The following is an 18,606-nucleotide window of genomic DNA, read 5'->3' as shown; positions in this document are numbered from 1 at the left end:
GAATAGGCTTAACCTGCCAATAAAGAGGGATTTAGTGCTGTCCTCTGCAGTATGTGCAGTGAGTTCTGGCTGTAATAAGTCCAATTTAACTTATTGGTGCTAGCAGAGGCCAATCAACTTATTGCTTGAAATAAGTAATAAATGGCAGGGTATGGGGAGGAAATGGGGTTTGTTCTTAAACCCAGTTCCCTGTGCAAACAAATTCCCTGTGAAGACATCATGAAAGCTGGGTTTCCTGGTAATAAACACAATGCTTCTATGGATTCTGGATGTTATCACTACAATGGAAAATATGTGTATTTCAGGCATAGCCTCCTTTTTTATGCTTCTTGGCCTGTAAGAGCAAACACAGCCTGAATTGCACCTTAGTCAGCGTCTCTTGATTTTCAGTTTCACTGCACTGGAAACAATGCTGTCCGAATACCATGCAACCATAGAGATCACAGAAAATGTAGAGCCCAGGAGTGCTGGGCAAATAAAGCCACAACAAGGTAACATTATTGGTTTCACAGCTAATGTAAATGTTATCACTTATAATACACAATCATGAAAATAGAACTACAAATCATGACAGTGACTGCGTGCTTGAAGAATGATTAAGATTAAATCCAAGGTGGGTGCAGGAGAACTCCCGTGGAATGCAGAGTTGACACTGAAGAGTGTTGACTCACTCCCCCAAATAAATGTCAAGCAACAGTCAAGCCTATAAGAGACCCCTCACTGTGACCTGGAGTTTTTCACTCCTGCTGAGGGAGCAGATATACAGGGTCTCATCTGGAACCCATTCTGAAGAAACATCCAGCAGCAGGTGCTTTTTCATTTCCAGATCAAGCAGTGAAATGGGTGGAGTCAAAAGGTAAATAACTCACTTAATAGTGACTGTATACATAATGTGATGTGTCATTTAACAGTATTGTGCAAATTATTACATTTACTCAATCATAGCGCATATTAAGATGTTCCATTTCTGATTGTATTCCAGAAATATCCTTCTGTACTCATTGTGCTGCTGCTATGTGATCCCAGAATATCTGTGCACCGGACTTCATTCACAGAGTAAGTCGTTTTCTGCAGCGAGATAACAATCATACAAGAAAACAAAGTAATATGAACATTTAATTTAATAAAAACCCCTTCATTATTGAAATGACAAAATTAGAAGTGCAGTTTATTGTTGCAAAGGTGAGTAATTGCATGCCAATTATCAGCAAATGTCAACCATAAACATACATACATAGGTTAATTATACTGGTTAATTTGTACTTTCTACAGTGCCTCTGTGTTTTGGCTTGTTCCTGACATACTGAATAACTATGCAGCTTTTCGTTTTAACTCATGCATATACAAGGAGGTCTGTGGAGCTTTGTTAGTACTTTCTCTTTTACAGCTGACAAAATCTGCTAATTGACATTCATCAATATAAGACAGATATGACTACACTGCTTCATTTCCATGAGTCATTTACATTATTTTGTCTTCCGTCTGCACACAAGGCTGCCCTTATCCATATAACATGACGTTTCCTTTGGTCTGTGCAACAGCACTTACATTGCTGGGTTAGGGAGTCCGTCCAGCTGTATACAAATGTGCACTCAATGGTAATACTTGAGCAAAATGCATTGATAAATACAATTCTGGCAATTATTTTAACAGTGTGAGATGTTGAATACAATGCAGGCCCCTGACATAGCAAATGGAGAAATTAAGAATTTATTCAAACTTGATAAAGACCTTTAACTTCCTGTCCAGATGTACAAGAACAGGCAAATCTAGAGCGTAAGTGTTAAAGAGGAAACCACAAACAGTGAGATAGTCTAATATTTATTCAAGGCAGTGGTGCAGCTTTCCAAACACTGGGCTTTTATTCACTCGCTGCAACACACACACATACACACATGTACACACACACACACACACACACACACACACACACACACATGCACACTCTCTTCGACTACTAACGGGCTGTTTTCTGTTTCCATGTTGCAGCTGTGCGATTTTCATCTCAAGTTGGTATTCATGTGGAGCAGCAGTCCATGTGCCCTCAGATAAGTGTCGGGGAGGATCGTTTCCCAGGTGGATACACAAAAACTTGGCATTGTTTGTGTTTTTACTTTTTATTTGTTTATTCATTTTGACATTTACCCTGCCCATGTCAAAAAAAGCTACACAATGCCAGTCTTAAGTTAACATATCAACTTAAAAATATAATACAAATGCTCGAATGTACGGATCTGTACTATATAGTGCATGAGGAGACACTTCTCTCTATAGAGATGTTTTAGGAATACTTTAACAGCAAGTATTGGTCCTTCACCATGGAAAATGATCAAATGAAGATCCTGAGGGACTATTGCCAGACCTCTGAGATGATTCTATATATAACCACTCCTCTGTCTCTGTGCCCTTAGGATTTTATATTATGTCTCAGTTCCACATTGCTGAGCTGGCAAGAAGGGGCACTGTGAAAAAGGTTATTGGATCATCTCCTCAGCATGTTGCTTATCAAATAGGCCCAGCATTCAACTTCAGAATCAACACAAGGTATGCCGCAGGGTTGTGTGAGTGAAGACTGACACCTAGTGGTTGAACTGGTATAACCCCGTTTACCCTGTCCATGGTCCTGAATATCAAAGATTGGTTATATTCTGTATGCACCATCACATTCCTTCTTTTTCTTGTAATGAAACAACACAAATATTAAATTTTATATGATGAAATATATGATTTGACCATCATGAACAGAATAAGTATTTCTTCTGGCAATAGCAGATGACACAGTCAATGTTCAGTACACATTATAAATCCTTAGTGGAATACTGATTTTTAATGGTAAATGTAATTTGGGGGTTTCATAATGGTCCATCCTCTATGTTTCAGATCAGCTTATCCCCTGGGACTACCGGAAGAATTTGTATTTGTGGCTGTGCTACGCATGAGTGCCAGCACCATAAATAAAAACTGGAATATCTGGCAAATGCAGGATATGAATGGCAACGAGCAGCTGGCCGTCAGACTCAACGGGGAGTCTAAGTCTCTGGAGTTTACCTTCACGGCGCTGGGCAGTGGCAGGCAGACTGTTGTTTTCAGCCCCGTGGCTTCTTTTTTCAATGATCAGTGGCACAGAGTCCTGCTGGACTTCCGCAGGCGCTCCGTTACCCTTTTGGTCGACTGTGTCATGATCGGGTCTCAAAGCATACCACCCCGGCAAAAAGTCAGTCTGGATGGGTTCACGTTGATAGGAAAACTCAAGGACAACCCAGTGATGGCGATCCCGGTGCGTCTGTTGTCTCACTGAGAATTTGCAACTAAAGCAATATCTAAGATGTGCAATGTTTTTCTTTTCTTTTCTTTTCTTTTCTTTTCTTTTCTTTTCTTTTCTTTTCTTTTCTTTTCTTTTCTTTTCTTTTCTTTCTTTCTTTCTTTTTTTTTCTTTTTTTCTTTTCTTTTCTTTTTTTTTTATCATCACAGTAGCTACTAAAGTTCACCCAAGCTGCAAAACGGCTTGACTATTTCCATTTTGTGAATTTTGTAATATTTTTAGCTTATTTCATTACATTTCCAATAGAAACTTTTTTGACTCAATTTGTGATCCAAAGTGATCCATATACGTTCAGTTCATTTCAGGTTGAAGCAACATGGAAAATGTAGAATGAGCTCTTAAAATATGATGAATTGTTAGAGCTTTTTGCAGTGTGAATATTTTGTGACTTACATATAATAGCCTAATTTATGTAGTAGTTATTATGAGGTGAAGACAAACAATCTGTGTCCTTTTGCATTAAAGTAGCCTATATACCCCTTATATACAACTTTAAAGGGTAATTTTTCATTAGTAGGAGTGAGTTGAAACTGAGAGGAAATTCTATGAATTGGATTCTAAGGGTGTAATTCTACACTGATTATTCACTTTCCTTCAGGAGTCCTTGGCATTCAAAACTTGGGAATGCCTGTGTTTTCTCACCATCCTGTCTGGTGTGTCTCCAGTAGCTACTATTTCCAGTACAGTACAAGCCAGCTGTCTCTCCATTCAGGCTTTAGCGACAAATATGTGGAATTTGTTGCAGGTTGTGGTGAAGAATAGGCAACGAGCTGTGCACAGGCTTAAACATCCTGCAGAGGGCTGCCACACCATGCAGCTCAGGTGCATGGTTTCCAAACATTCTGCATGTGCGTCTTTGTCGTGCACCGCTTCGATCACGTTATAACTCCCACAGCCCCTAGTAATGTTTGATAATGAGTCCCACACTGTAACGAATATATTTATGCTTTTCTCATATGCTGTAAAATGCACAATGGGGTTGATTTGTTAACGGAAGCTGCTCTCGGGACACAGTCTGTGTAGCTTTAACACTGGATGACACTGTTAGGCTGTGTCTGTTAGGTCTGCTGTGGTGATATTGTGCTAATGTATTATGTCCCTTTGTTTATTCATCAAGTTTGAACTCGAGTCAATGCTGATTCACTGCGATGTGACGCGCGCCAGGACTGAAGCTTGTTATGACCTCCCAGCCAGGACATCGGTAAGAATGAAAACCTGATGAACTACGTGAGTCTGCAATTTGAGGTCTGAGGTCATCAGTTACAAAGATAAAATATTGGTATTTTAGTTAGAGGAGCCAAAGGTGCCTTTAATGGAGAGGGTAATAAAACCAAGCAGCATCCAAACTTTTGCTCCACTTGTCCCCATGAAGTCATCACCACCACTGATTTTGTTTTTATTAGAGTGTACATTTAAATTTGTCACACCAGCAATATAGTTAAAATAAAACTATTTGGTCTTATCAGAAGTTAAATAACCCGCTGATCCTGCCTATTGGTGGTGTCTGGGGTGTGGCCCCTCCCCGCGGTGTCCCCCTCTGCAAACCCTCCAATCGCTTCCTGTAAGCAGGCATTGTATGAATAAACATGAGCCCCTGATGGCTATGGGACCGCGGACGGTCTAGATAGCTGGAGGGGATTCAGTCGGGTTGTTTTGTCGGGGGTTCCTTCAGCCCAACAATTCCCAGTGAAAGGACTAAAACTTTTACCTTTCCTGCCCACGGGGAGATCATGGCTCGGGGCCCCAGCGTTAGAGGGCCACTTCTGGTGCTGCTCCTGCAGCTTGTCCTTATTTGCTCCGCTCAAGTAAGACTTATGTTTCTCTCTCTCTGCTTGTGCTCTCTCTATTTGTCTCTATAGACTGATGTGACAGAGGTGCAGGTGAGTGTTCCCCTGGTGCTCCTCCTAAGTAACAAAATCCATTTATAGTTGTGGCGAGATGCTCGAGTTGTTTTATTTATTACATTTATTGGACTGTCTGGGAAAAAGTAAGACAGGCCACTTTTTGTCTGGAGTTTTCCTTTTAAACCTTTATTTTAACAAAGTGCCATCTATTGCTGACATATTTCTGCAAGCAGAAATCATCTCTATAGACTGTGAGCTATTTCAGTGTATCCAAGAGACAGGCTTGTCTTCTAGCAACATACAATAAGATGGTGCACCTGCTCTCATTTCTTCATATCGTCTGTGTAGCAGAATGTCAATGTTAGGAATCACAAAAAAATTGGTAGGGTAGTCTTCAGAAATTTAAGCCGATATTTTATTATTGTATAATTATTATTTTACTCAGAGGAGTGACGGACCTTCTGGCCCTCCTGGACCTGCAGGTGTACCGGGAATTGATGGCATTGCTGTAAGTGCTCTCAATTCTGTAACATTGTCCATATAATGCAGCAGATACATTGTCCATAGTTCATTATCTTCTCTCCTGAAACTTTTGAATCTCTTCTGTTGCAGGGGGAGAGGGGAGCAGATGGCGAAGATGGTCCTCCTGTAATTATAACATTCAGTACAAAATTGAAATGCTGTATTGCTTTTCATTGTCATGCTTTCCCCTGAACTGTGTGTGTATGTGGAACCCTTTGTTTTTAGGGACCTGATGGAGATGCAGGCAAACCTGGCTCTTCAGGATTACCTGGAATTCCTGGGAATGATGTGAGTGCTCTTATGTTTTATATTTCATGTATTTGGTGTTTGCTTCCTTTCTGGCCACAATGAAACCTCAAGCCTGCCAGGGGGTGGAACTACAAAGTGTGATCCTCCCACCTTATAGGTTATGTTCACACTTATTAGTCTTGAGTGACCAATGAAATTTCAGATTTAGAGGGGGGGGGTCTTGGAGAAATGTGTGCAAAAATGTGAGGAATTTATTAAACAGGATGAACAAATCTAAATTTCCTTTGTGACAGGGTAAACCAGGACCTGAGTGCAATTAACTTTGGCTCCTTTCAGAGTTTAAAGGAGGGTTAGGAAAACATCCTAACATAATACTGGTGCTGATGATAGACTGACAAAGAGGAGCTGTAGGCGAATTTAGTTCACCATAAAGGTTTAGGTAGATAAAGTATTGGTTTTAATTCAAGTCTCATTCAGAACGTGGTGTTATAAACTATCATAGAATATATTTGTTTTATGCGTTATGATTCATTGGCTGTGTTACCTGGATGCATGTCCCCAGGATTCTGGAAACAATGGCAGCTTTGTTGGCTGGCCGCTGTTCGTATCTCCTATTGAGAATCCTCAAAACAGTGTGGAATGATTTCTTTCAATGGGCTTGTTTGAAATGAGCCAGAGGAATGCTGCCGTCTGCTTGGTTTGCACTCTGAGAGCTTTGCCCTCTGCCCTGGTGCTGACTCTCTCTTCATGTCTGTGAAGTTGATCACATTCTTGTGGACTCTTTAATTTCAATGAGAAACATGTAGCAGCAGTGCATTATATATTGCAACAATTTAGAGGGGGGTGGTTGTAGTCAAGTTAATCCCATTTATGGATACGTAGGACTCCTCCCACTGGAGTAAGACTGTGTTATGATGTAATGTTATGGAGATCTGAAGCTGAATTCAGAAATTTTGACAGAGGGGAAAAAAGTATTGGCCGTTGAGAGAGTAGGTTCATTTAACTTGCCAATGGTTTTTCAAATGTAAGGTGAAAAAATACAGTGATTGAAGTGCTCTAAGCTTTGTTATGATGTATTAGTTAAGCCTGATATCTCCTCTCTGCAGGGTTTGACTGGCCCTATTGGAGATCCAGGGCCTGACGGTCCACTTGGACAGAAAGTGAGTGACTAATGAGCCTTTTCTTTCCTGCTTTAGAGTCTGTCAGTGAAATGGTGCCAAGCTGCTGTCCAGTCTTTTGGCATGGCAGCGAGAGCCGCAGTGCATAAACCAATTCCTCATGACAAATGAGACTTAATCCTGCAAGTCTTCTGTGTAATCTCCGTGGGGAATGAAGCCCCAACATTGGTCCTCATTAGGCTAAACATTGCTGGGTCAAATGGGCCCAGCTCAGTCATGTGATGAGCTAGAGGAATGTTAACACGGACCGTCTGCAAACTCACACAACTAAGTTTCACCTGAACACAGTATTTCAGTGTTTGTCTCAAAGTCTGTCTGTGAATCTAATGTTTTTATCTTCATCGTGTATAGGGTGAACCTGGAAGAGTTGGACCTCGTGGGACAGCTGTGAGTAGCATTTCCCTTTACCATTACATCAACCATGAATGTCTGGAAAATCTTTCTTATCTTGTATACATCAAATTATATATTTATATATATATATATCACACTGAGTCATACTGTATATGTCTCTCCTTAGGGTGTTGGGCCAGATGGACCCCCCGTAAGTCATTTGTTTATACTATGCAATCAATCCCACACTTCATATAAATTGTGGTAGTGTTTATCAAAGTTGTGTTAATATTGAATACCTGAAATGTGACTTTGTACAGGGACCACCCGGGCCTGGAGGACTTCCGGGTGAAGTGGGAAAAGTTGGAACACTTGTGAGTAGAGATGAGCATTAGACTGTTAGCATCAAATACGGTCTGCTTGAGCACTGAGGTTGTGGTATGGTGCCGCTGGCCAATGACAGAGCAGATGTGTTTACCTTCATGCCATGATAACAAGTTAAAATGACTGCATGTAGGTGAGGCCACATTCACTGGGGACAACATTAGCATCTCTGCAACCCGTCTGCAGATGATTCAGAATACCTTCCATCTTTACAATATCATAGTTTGATTTGTATAAACACAACATATCTGTACAGCACTGCCTGTACTGCCCGCTGCAGTGTCAGCGAACTGACAACATTTGTGCACACATAAGAACACACCCATGCACCATACACTGCTTATATAATCAGTCAGACAGTCCTGTATTTTACCAACTTGATGTTTAAACATTTTCTTGTCAGGGTGGATTCAGCATTTTAAGGCCTTTTCACATATTATAAGAAAACTTAAAAATTGATTTCAGGTGAGAAAATCAACACTCAATATAAAATATTCAGCATTTTAACTGCCTCAAGCCTCATTTTTATTGGTATATTTCATATCTCAGACTTTATCTCTACATTCTAGGTAACACTTTTATTTGACTTATTTTTATTATAATATTGCCCTTTGGCTATAGTTGTCTGTATCTGCTTACACTGGATTTCATTCCAGTTATTATGAATATGCAGATATAGTAACAATCTGGGTTTGGCACATTTCACCATGTGTACTAATAAATGTCTGTGTCTCAGAACATTTAAATTCATCACCTATAACTAGAAATGAAGAAATATGGTCTGTTCTGCTAGAGTAAATTGCCCTGAATGAATATTTGCAAATTGAACAGGTGAACCAATATTTGATATGTTAAGCATTAAAATTCTGATGGTGTAAAACGCTACATGAACAGATTTTATGTGGCCCAGAGATAGTAATGGATGTTTTACAGGGAAAATATCATTGTAAGATAGTAGTAAATGAATGGCCTGATGAACTGAATTACTGGTAGTTGAACACAGTGCATTCAGTTTCCTTGTGTTCTGACATTTTATGTCTCTTCCCACAGGGGGCCATTGGTGTGAGAGGACCACAGGGACCTCGTGGACCAGCAGGGGCCAGAGTAAGTGACACAGCTTCGTTTGACATCTCACAGGATTTGCCAATGATTCAATTTGACTTTAATATTTCACAAGGGAAGGAACATGGTTTGAGCATGAAATTAATTTGGCCTTGTTGGTGATGCCACCAGTGCACACTGCCAGCCTTCCTCTAGTGGTTTAGAAGCTCCTTAGAGCCTTCTTGATGTTGATAGCTTGCATTATGAAAGTGCTAACTTGTATTTCCTCTCAATTTCAGGGTGCAGCAGGGATGCTTGGCAGCACCGAACTGGTAAAGTTTTGTTTTCTGGAGATGTTCTTGCATAAAATGTGAGTCAGGAGTACTTTCTAACTTTTATGTTGTTGTTGTTTAGTGTCCAAACGCTTGTCCACCTGGGACCTCTGGACATCCTGGCCTCCCTGGCATGAAGGTGAGTAGCAGAGTTGTGTCACACTAAAATCAGGGTAGTGTCCCTGAATATACTGCAATGTGTTTAATTGTTGCTCCTTTTATTCTCTATATGTTTCCAGGGCCACAAAGGTGTAAAAGGTGAAGCAGGAGAACCTGGGAAACAAGGACACAAGGTAAAATATGTTCTGTTGAGGGAAAAATCCTTATTTGTCAACAATTTCTAGTCATATGAAATGTTACGTTCTATACATCAACAAAGTGAATTTATACTGACATAAAGCTGCACAAATAGTTGCTTAAAAACACCTTAACTGTCACACACGCCACAACGTTCCACATCAGGTAAAAATTATCAGCCACTTAAATGTACAGAAGTGATTCCCAGCACCTTTGAGACAAGTATTATTTGTGCTGCTCTATTTCAAGAGGGAGTGATACATGCCTGTGTGTAATGCCTCTGACTCCTTGTAATGCACGGAGGATGATTTATTTGAAATGATGTTCAAGCACAACTACCCTCTCCCCGTAATGTGTCCATGCACTATATAAATGGAAATGAGTCTGGGCCTATCTCCCTTTATCACCCTGTGCCAGGATATGATTTACTGTCAGTCTGCACTCGGTCCCAGAGAATGATTTTCTCCTTCGCTGAAAGTTTCATTTGAGCCTTTTTTTGTCTTTTTTCCATTCACAAATTCACAAATATAAAGAGGTTTACAGTTAACAATGGAGTAACCAGATGTTATGCTGGGGTTGAAAGTCTATTATTTTAGGATATTGAAAAAGAAAAATTGAAATATAAAATAAGTATGTATTTGAAAGATTACATATTGGCACATTATGTGGCTCAGTCATATAGAAAAACATGCAGTACCTCACTTTGTATTTGAAATGAACAGAAACAATGATGTGTTCTAGTAATTACATATGACGTCAAACAATGTTGCCATTAATAAATGAACAAATGAAGGTAGAATTTTTTTTTTTTAATCAAACCATCAGAGATTGAAGACATTTCTTTGAATCATTCAACAGTCTGTCTGACTCAGACTTTCGTCTTTGTCTTTTTAGAGACTAAAAACATTGTCTCCATGAGAAGAAGATGAATTCTGAAATTTTTTGTATCAGGCAGTCAAGCAGAATCAAGTTTTCATTTCTCTCTTGTTCTATGATGTAAACAACTGCTGACCCGTTTGACCTGTTTGTTGTGTGACATTTGATTATCAGGTATGTATTGATTACATGTCCTAATAGTCAGTTATCATACACATAATTAAAAGAAGAAATTGGCTTATTAACATTAGAAAATGTGCACCGCCTCAGACCCCGGCTGTTATTTATCTTAATGGATGTGCCTCCTCAGGTCTACCACACAGTCAGCATATAAATTATTTGTAATTTGCAAAGAAGGAGAACGGTAATTTGGAGTTAAATCGTCTGCTTTTGCCCCCCAAAATCCATTAAGAAGTGGGTATTAAACACATCTCAGACTGGCTGCCTCATTCTCTATTCAATACACAGTTGATAGGAGCAGCCTGTTAGTTAGTTAGTTTTTGGAAAGAAAAAAGAGAGGCATCGATGGGATGTCAGTTGCATCATGTGTTAGGATGTAGCTTCACTCTTATAATATAGTTAAAATTGCTGTGCAGTGTTTAATCTGTTTGACTTTATGCTGTTTTTCTTCACTCAGGGTGAGGAGGGAGACCAGGGAAGTCCGGGAGAGGTTGGATCCCAAGGGCCAATGGTTAGATACTGTATTTATTAGATGATATTTTAGACCCTTTAATTTTGCGCTTTGTTCTTTACCGTGTTGGGTTCTTATTTTTCTGCTCACTGAGGCACCTGTTGGGTCTGTTGTTATTTCAGGGCCCTCAGGGACTTCGTGGAGCAATGGGAATGATGGGCCCCAAGGGAGAGATGGTAAGTGTGTTTATGATTTTTAAGCCCATGGTACCCTTCATATACTTCAGATTCCTCCTGAATTATGACTACTGTCGTCTATTACTGTAAAATCCTTTAAACAGATTATAATACCGATACTGACATTATTCCCTCGCAGGGAGCTCGAGGTCCTGATGGAGGTCCCGGTCCCCAGGGTGTCGCAGGAGCAGCTGTAAGTTTGTCCCACAGTATGAATGCTTTTATTTTTAAAGCAAATGTGGTCCGTATGAGTCATGTACGATTCACTGCATCGTTTCAGGGAGATCAAGGCCAGAGAGGTGTGATGGGCGAGCTGGGGCCTAGAGGTGAAACGGTTAGTAGACACACCTCCTCATCATAGACATAAACAGTTTCAAATGTCAAAAATAAGTGTTTTCTACAGCTATTATAAATGGACTAACCATATTGTTGCTCTGTTGTTCAGGGTATTCTAGGGGCAAGAGGACTCACAGGCCTGCCAGGTCCCAAGGGAGAGGCTGTGAGTGTCTGATCGATGAGGACAAATAAAAATATTTTGCAGTTATATTTTGTGCAAACACCTCATTTTATTTTTGTCATTTTTATCACCAGGGTTTACCGGGCGTGGATGGTCGTGAGGGTATTCCCGGGATGCCAGGAGCAAAGGTAGGGCATTAATCGTAGCGATTCTTTTATAAAACTAAGAATTTTTTTTATTGTAAATTGTCTTACTTATAAAAAAACGAAAAAAAAAAAACAAGGCTTGGCTATTTTGCTGTTAGGAGCAACATCAGCTTCAGTTTTTCACTGTCTGTTTCCCTGCAGGGAGGCATTGGGAAGCCAGGCGTTCCTGGAGAGATTGGACTTCAGGGGCTTCCTGTGAGTATGACCTTTAACCCCAAACTGTCAAGACTGACTCCGATTGGATGTACCTGAGTAATCTCCCCAGGAGTTGTTTAAAGCTCGAGAGCCCATGCATACAGCAGCACAATACGCATCTCCACATCTGTACTGCAACAACAAGCAGCAGTCAGAGGAATGATTTTCTCATGCTTTATATTACACATTGAAGCCTGTTTTCTGTATGTGGACCTTTCAAGCAAATACGATTTGAATCCCACCCCACGGTTATGTTTTTCCAGCCCTCTAATCCGTGATTAGTCTAATGAAAAGTACCCTGATTGTGACAGCAATAAGAATTAATCAATAAGAATTTCGGGGGCAAAAGTCATCACCTGATTTAAATATCAACACTTTTTTCTTAAGCTTATTTCGGTGCAGATTTTTATTTTTCCTACTTCTTCATGGTCCACTGTTTCTTACAGGGAGGTGAATTCTTTTTCAAGAATAACTTTTGCAGTTGGAAATATTTATCCTTTGTTGTAAGAACGTATTCTCCTTGTTCCTGTTGTATCTCTTCAATACCTGTTGTGTGTTTTTAGGGTTTACCTGGTTCACCTGGACAAAAAGGCTTGAGTGGCCCTAAGGTTGTTTGTTTGATCATTTATTAAACATTTGATGTTGTTTCTTGAATTCAATATTTTTTTTTTCTCAAATTGTCAATATCTGACACTTTGGTTTTGTCTGTGCAGGGAGATGCTGGTCAGCCAGGCCTCCCTGGGACAATGGGACCTGCTGGTAAAACGGTAAGTATGAACAGCATACAAGATGTTGAAAGGCTGCTCTGATCTTTGTCACCACTGTTGTGCCACTGCGTTATTTCACTGACAGGGTGAGCGCGGAGAACAGGGAGAGTTGGGACCTGTTGGACCCATCGGTGAGCCTGTGAGTATTCTTCTCAGATTAATTTATCTCTTGTCTTTAATTTGCTCATATTTCAAATTGTAATTCAACCCTTTTCTTTCTTATCATTTTCTCTTCCCTATAGGGAAGTATAGGAGAGCTAGGCCCTGCAGGTCCGGCTGGCAAGCTAGGTGCCAGGGTAAGTTATAAACACGAGCATTATTTATTTAAATTTAGATTTTAAGTGATTGATTTCTGTTTTAAAATTTTTTTTTTTTTTTATACCTTTATTTTGAAAATAAAGGCCTTATAAAAACCTTAGCAGCCAGTGTACATCCAACAATCATCAGCTGTAATATATAGAAAAACCACTAGAGAACACACACACAAGCAGAAGCGCCAAATACTTAGCTCCTGTATTTTTTGATACTTTGAATGAAAGAAGCTGAAAAGGGCTGAAGCCTCGGAGTGTGTAGTCCTGGCTGTTGTTTCCCTGGAATGTCTCAGAGAATAGACTGAGCCAGGATCTCACATGGGGTCTATTTTCACAGTAAGGGGAGACCAGAAAGCAGCAGGCTGAATGAGCCTTCTGTTCTCCTGGCATTCCTGAGACAGTCGGCCAGTGATCAAAGAGGGAATGGCACACACAAACACAGCAATGCTAAGCTTTCATGAGCACAATGTGTGGATGTGCCCTGGTACACAACAAATCCTTACTTTTAAACTGGAGTTATTTACTACAACTGTTGATTTCTTTCCTTTCAGCAATACTAGCAGGTGTAATTCCTTATGAAACAGACATTTTTTTCTGTCTTGTAAAAGGCTGCTGTGGTTCTCAACATATTTTTATTACTCCTGCTTAGATGTTTCTACTCATCAGATGTGCATTGTTGTTTGTTACAGGGACCCAAAGGTGACCCCGGCCTTCCTGGTCTCCCTGGTCCTCCTGGTCTTCCTGGGGTGAAAGGAGAGCGGGTAAGAAAACAACACAGACACCTTTTCAGGTTCAGGACTATTGTCTTGAATAGTAAGAGAGAGATTAATGTTCAACAACAAACAGCTGATTAGCTCCCTCTAGTGTGGACAATTCGTTAAGTTAATTACCACATTGTCTTTGTTTTTTATTACAGGGAGAACGTGGAGAGGCAGGACCCAAAGGAGAGCAGGTATGGAATCCTGATACCAAGTAATTCTGGCTTTATAGTGATGCTGCATTGAAATAACAAGCATGTTGCTTTACGTAAATAACTTCCACGCTGTGTTTTCACAGGGAGAACAAGGTGATGAGGGAAACCCTGGCGACAAAGGGGATGTTGTAAGTTGTTAAACCAGCGCTGTTCATTTAGTTTATTTTAACTACTCAACAATTCAATTCACAATAGAATATCACCAGAGTACAAATGTCCCTGTTTCCATCCTCTGTGTTTTATCGATGTTGTCATAGGGTGAAACAGGAGAGGCTGGACCTAAAGGAGAGGTGAGTTTAAAGAGATTATTTTAACTTGGTGCCTGTGTTTATCCCCCTAATGTCAAAACATTGAGGAAGTGCTGCAGTATTGTGATACTCTATCTGGCCTTGCGCCTTATTTATTCCCGTCAAGGTCGGTAACCCCGGCGAGCCTGGCAGAAGAGGTCCTGAGGGAAGTCGAGGCCAGCCCGGCATCGAGGGGCCGCCTGGCACACCCGGACCCCGGGGCATGCAGGGGAACAGGGGTTCACCTGGAGTCAGAGGGTCCCAGGGACCTGCGGTAGGTCTGACAGAAAACACTTAAAGCTGAGAGTCTAGAGAAAGTGTCTGACGAAGACTACAATACCTGTGCAGCAGTATGACAGAGTGAGAAGGACACAAGCCAAGCAACCAAGCGTCTGTAACCAAAACTCTCAGGCCTCAACGTTTTGATTTAGCATGAAGACTTACAGAGGGTGGGCAAAAAACAGTGTAGTGGTGATTTTTTATCACAAGTGAAATTGAATCTCAGTCTTCAGTTGGGATTTCTAATATGGTGTTAGTGTCTTGTCTACCTTCTGTATAGCAGGTGCCAGACAGTCTGGTTGGGATGGAAGGAGTCATGTCATTGGCTTTGTTCATGTTTGAAGTCATAAAAATGAGAAGAAGAAACCTCACACTTTTGCACAACTTCTTGTATTTTTAGATTCAAATCTTGACTTGTAATGCAGTGAATTGAGTATATTAGTGTAACAGCAAAACCTCCGGGTGTGCTGTACAGGTATCATTTGTTTCACACATGTTTTACTTTCAAACAGATTCACAGATCGTCACTAGATATGTCTGTGTGTTTATCTTCCTAAAACCTCTTAAGAATTACGGTCAAGAGGATACAGGGGGACTCATTTTTGGAAGTTTTTCCTTCTTAAATTCTACAGAACATATTTAAAAAAAGAAAAACTTAGGTAGAGGCCATTATTAAGTCCCTCTGGGCTGAACGCTTCTCCCTATACACTTTCATCTTTGTCCTTCTTATATTTTTAACTTGTGCAAATAAACTAGAAAACTCGAAACCCCAATATTTTTCAGCAGCAGGGAATTAAACAAAACACATGAGCATAAACATGAGAAAAAATGTTGTCTTGATGGCAATTTAAAATCTTTGCACCCACCGAAGGCTTCAGTGTAGGAATTGAATCCCCCAGCAAGCTCACAGGCACGCTGGCATCCCTGTAGTGGATGAACAGCTCTTCATCAAGAATCGATAAAATCCCAGCTCAGATTTAATACCTGTGTTGTTGTAATACGAACAAATGCAGCAGAGGAAGCAGGAGGAGTGCTGTGTTCACTTGATAACAGTACTACAGAGCCTTGACGTAAATGTTTCAGACACTGTAATGAAATCTATTCAGTCATCTTTTTCTTTTCAGGGTAAAGAGCCGAGTGATCAGCACATCAAACAAGTTTGCATGCGAGTCATGCAAGGTAAGAAAGATGGGCCTTTGACCCCATTTATCATCCCTTTGTGCCTCATTTCTTGACTTTAATCTGTGCCAGAAAGTCTCATTACACAACCACACGTAGATCCGCCCCTCTGCTGTTTCATTGATCTGGGCGGTTTCTGAATACTCTGAAGTTCAGAAAGGGAAGATCTCATAACCAAAACATGAAATAAGCTTCAGCCTTTGTTTACTTGATGGATGAAAAATTCCCCTCTCCGAGCTGTAGAAATGTTTCACTGAAGTCACGACCTCTGTTCTCTCATTCTTCTGCTCCTACGTCTTCACAACTCATCTCCTGCACTCATGCCTTTTTTATACCCCGATGTGCTAAAAAATTAATTTCACCTCCAGCAGACCTGCACTCCCCTGCTCCAAGCAAAGAGTCTGCCTGGAAAGGAAATCTTGAAAAAGAGCAGTTGAACAGCCACTGCATGAATTTTCATCAGCAAGCCAGGAAACTGGAATCTTAAGTGCAAAGTACCATACAGCAAGGAGCCACAGGAGATTAATATTAGATCCTTTGCACCATGAACATACATTTTCTGTCGCTGATTGCTTGAAATAAAGAGTATTATCTTCTTTCTGCTCAATTTACTGAGGTTCTTTGGAAAAAGGTTGAAAAACAGGCAAAGCTCAAGGGATATCGTGACCAGAATTTCACCTCACTCTGCTTCACTCTGAACTCATGTACAAGAGCTGCTGGACCATCTCCTCCAAGAAAGTTGCTTCAGGCTTTCAGAAATGAGCTTTCATATGCTGCGGCATGATTTATTACAAAGTGTTGTGTTTTTAAAAAAAATCCCTTGGTAACAGTCAGCTACAACTGTTTGGCAACATTCAATGTGTTTCATCATTTTCCTCCTGCTGTGCTCCAACAGAACAGCTGGCCCAGTTAGCAGCTAGTTTAAGGAGGCCAGAGTCTGGCGTAGCTGGTTTACCTGGAAAACCTGGACCTCCGGGGCCACCAGGGCCTCCAGGAGACAATGGCTTCCCTGGGCAGGGTGGAGCAAGAGGCCTTCCGGGACTCAAAGGGCCACCAGGACCTTTAGGAGTGAAAGGACCTAAAGGTGATACATTTATTGGCAGGTGTTGCTGCTTGATGAAATGATGGCATGTTTGTTAGTGTTTGATGTACACTAAAATCTGCATTACATAACACGTATTACAGGTGAAATGGGAGACAGAGGCTCCAGAGGGCCCACTGCACGAGGACCTAAAGGTCAGCCAGGACCTCCTGGACTTCCCGGTGAGTACATTTTGCATTTTAAATATGATCCTCTATCTTAAAGGGTAGGTAGTAATTTCTTATCATAAAAACAGAATGATGATCCCAGGGCTACATTGAAACTGTTTTTTGTTGCTGTGATGAGTTCTGGTCTGAATGTGTCCTCAGTGAAAGAGATAAGGGACAAAATCCACACCCTCCTTGTTTGATATAAAACATGTTCCATGTTCAGCTGAAGCTGATTTGAGGCAAACTCTTTGAGTTTGATACTGATATTTAGTTAAGAAGGAGTGTGGACAGGAAGAATGATCACAGCAACCAGAACCTCTTTCATTGCATATAAGAGCTTGTGGCTGTTGTGTTAAGATAGACTTGGAAAAATATGAAACAATCCGATATCGAGCAACTGGCATCCTAAAATGAATTTTGTGATAACAGGTGAGCCAGGCAAACCTGGCTACGGTCAGGACGGTCGGGACGGGCAGCGGGGACCTCCTGGCGTACCTGGACAGCCCGGTGTACCTGGGCCCCCTGGTTCAGCTGGTCCTAATGGTTACTGTGACCCATCAGCCTGCAACCTCCAACCAGGGGCCGCCCACCAGTCTCTGGATGTGAAGGGACCTGCAGGGAACTAAGAGCCACTCTGGCAGAGACAGATAGACTGGTGGATTATCTTCCCTGAGCACACATTTTTCACACCTTCTTCCCCTGGGCTGTGGTTGGTGTGGTGCCTTTGATCCATTAACCTCTAGTCTTGTGTGCATCTTTTGTGCCAGTCACATCTTCATCAGAAGGAGCCAGCAGTAAAAAAATAAATAAATAAAAAAACACACACACAAAACATTTTTTTGTGCTGTTAAAATCTAGCTCCTTCTGGTGTGTTTTTCTACCTGAGAGATGTTTTGATATATTGAGCACAGTGTGATCACATTTCTGACACGAAATGAAATGACCATAAATGTTTGTTTATTCCACTCTCCTTGTACCTCTGTCTGCTTTTTCCTCTCCTGTTCTCCATTCACACTGTTTTCTCACATAAAAGCTCCTCCACTTTTTCACAGAGCATTTCAGACAGTCGCCCAAAGCAGATCAGGATCAGGTTTTTGTTTGGTTTAAGGGCCTTTTTTCAGTTATTTTGTTCTGGATGTGCTTATGTACCAGCAATCCGCCTGCTGAGTGCCTGCATGTCTGACCATCTTCTCAGCCCAGCAGTTCAAAATAAAAAGGAGAGAGGATGAAAATGTCATCAAGTCACACTGACTTCAGTTTATGTTGTAAATCTGTAAAAAAAATGTTTGAATTGTGGTTAATTATATTTCCTACAAAACAACCTGATGTGAGATTTTGCCTCATTGTACAGAATGACAACAGAGTGCAGCTGTGCATACATGGAAATATATTCTAGGACTGAGGGAAACCCACAGTCATGTAAGAAATAAAGAAAACAACACACACAGTGTTTAAT

At 40.9% G+C, this 18,606-nt stretch overlaps 1 protein-coding gene across 1 annotated transcript; it reads left to right on the top strand.

Annotated features, from left to right (window-relative positions):
* The first annotated feature begins 382 nt into the window (after nucleotides 1-382).
* Nucleotides 383-18,593, top strand: col9a1b (collagen, type IX, alpha 1b). Its single transcript, XM_087175430.1, has 38 exons — nucleotides 383-856; nucleotides 983-1,056; nucleotides 1,990-2,076; nucleotides 2,412-2,544; nucleotides 2,881-3,277; nucleotides 4,440-4,523; nucleotides 5,182-5,202; nucleotides 5,612-5,674; nucleotides 5,779-5,814; nucleotides 5,914-5,976; nucleotides 7,044-7,097; nucleotides 7,467-7,502; nucleotides 7,636-7,659; nucleotides 7,769-7,822; nucleotides 8,883-8,936; nucleotides 9,173-9,205; nucleotides 9,288-9,344; nucleotides 9,445-9,498; nucleotides 11,016-11,069; nucleotides 11,192-11,245; nucleotides 11,385-11,438; nucleotides 11,526-11,579; nucleotides 11,691-11,744; nucleotides 11,837-11,890; nucleotides 12,050-12,103; nucleotides 12,667-12,711; nucleotides 12,817-12,870; nucleotides 12,956-13,009; nucleotides 13,113-13,166; nucleotides 13,871-13,942; nucleotides 14,098-14,133; nucleotides 14,238-14,282; nucleotides 14,412-14,444; nucleotides 14,569-14,715; nucleotides 15,845-15,899; nucleotides 16,795-16,983; nucleotides 17,085-17,162; nucleotides 17,580-18,593. The coding sequence occupies exons 1-38, from the start codon at nucleotides 684-686 to the stop codon at nucleotides 17,774-17,776; spliced, it is 2,934 nt and encodes a 977-aa protein (XP_087031556.1). The 5' UTR covers nucleotides 383-683; the 3' UTR covers nucleotides 17,777-18,593.
* Nucleotides 18,594-18,606: the final 13 nt, after the last annotated feature.

Source organism: Seriola lalandi, unplaced genomic scaffold (genome assembly GCF_002814215.2).
Source record: "Seriola lalandi dorsalis isolate HSWRI2012SDOR001 ecotype SW California unplaced genomic scaffold, Sedor1 jcf7180002054470, whole genome shotgun sequence".
NCBI classification, from domain to species: domain Eukaryota; kingdom Metazoa; phylum Chordata; class Actinopteri; order Carangiformes; family Carangidae; genus Seriola; species Seriola lalandi.
This window is presented reverse-complemented; position numbering and strand designations above follow the sequence as displayed.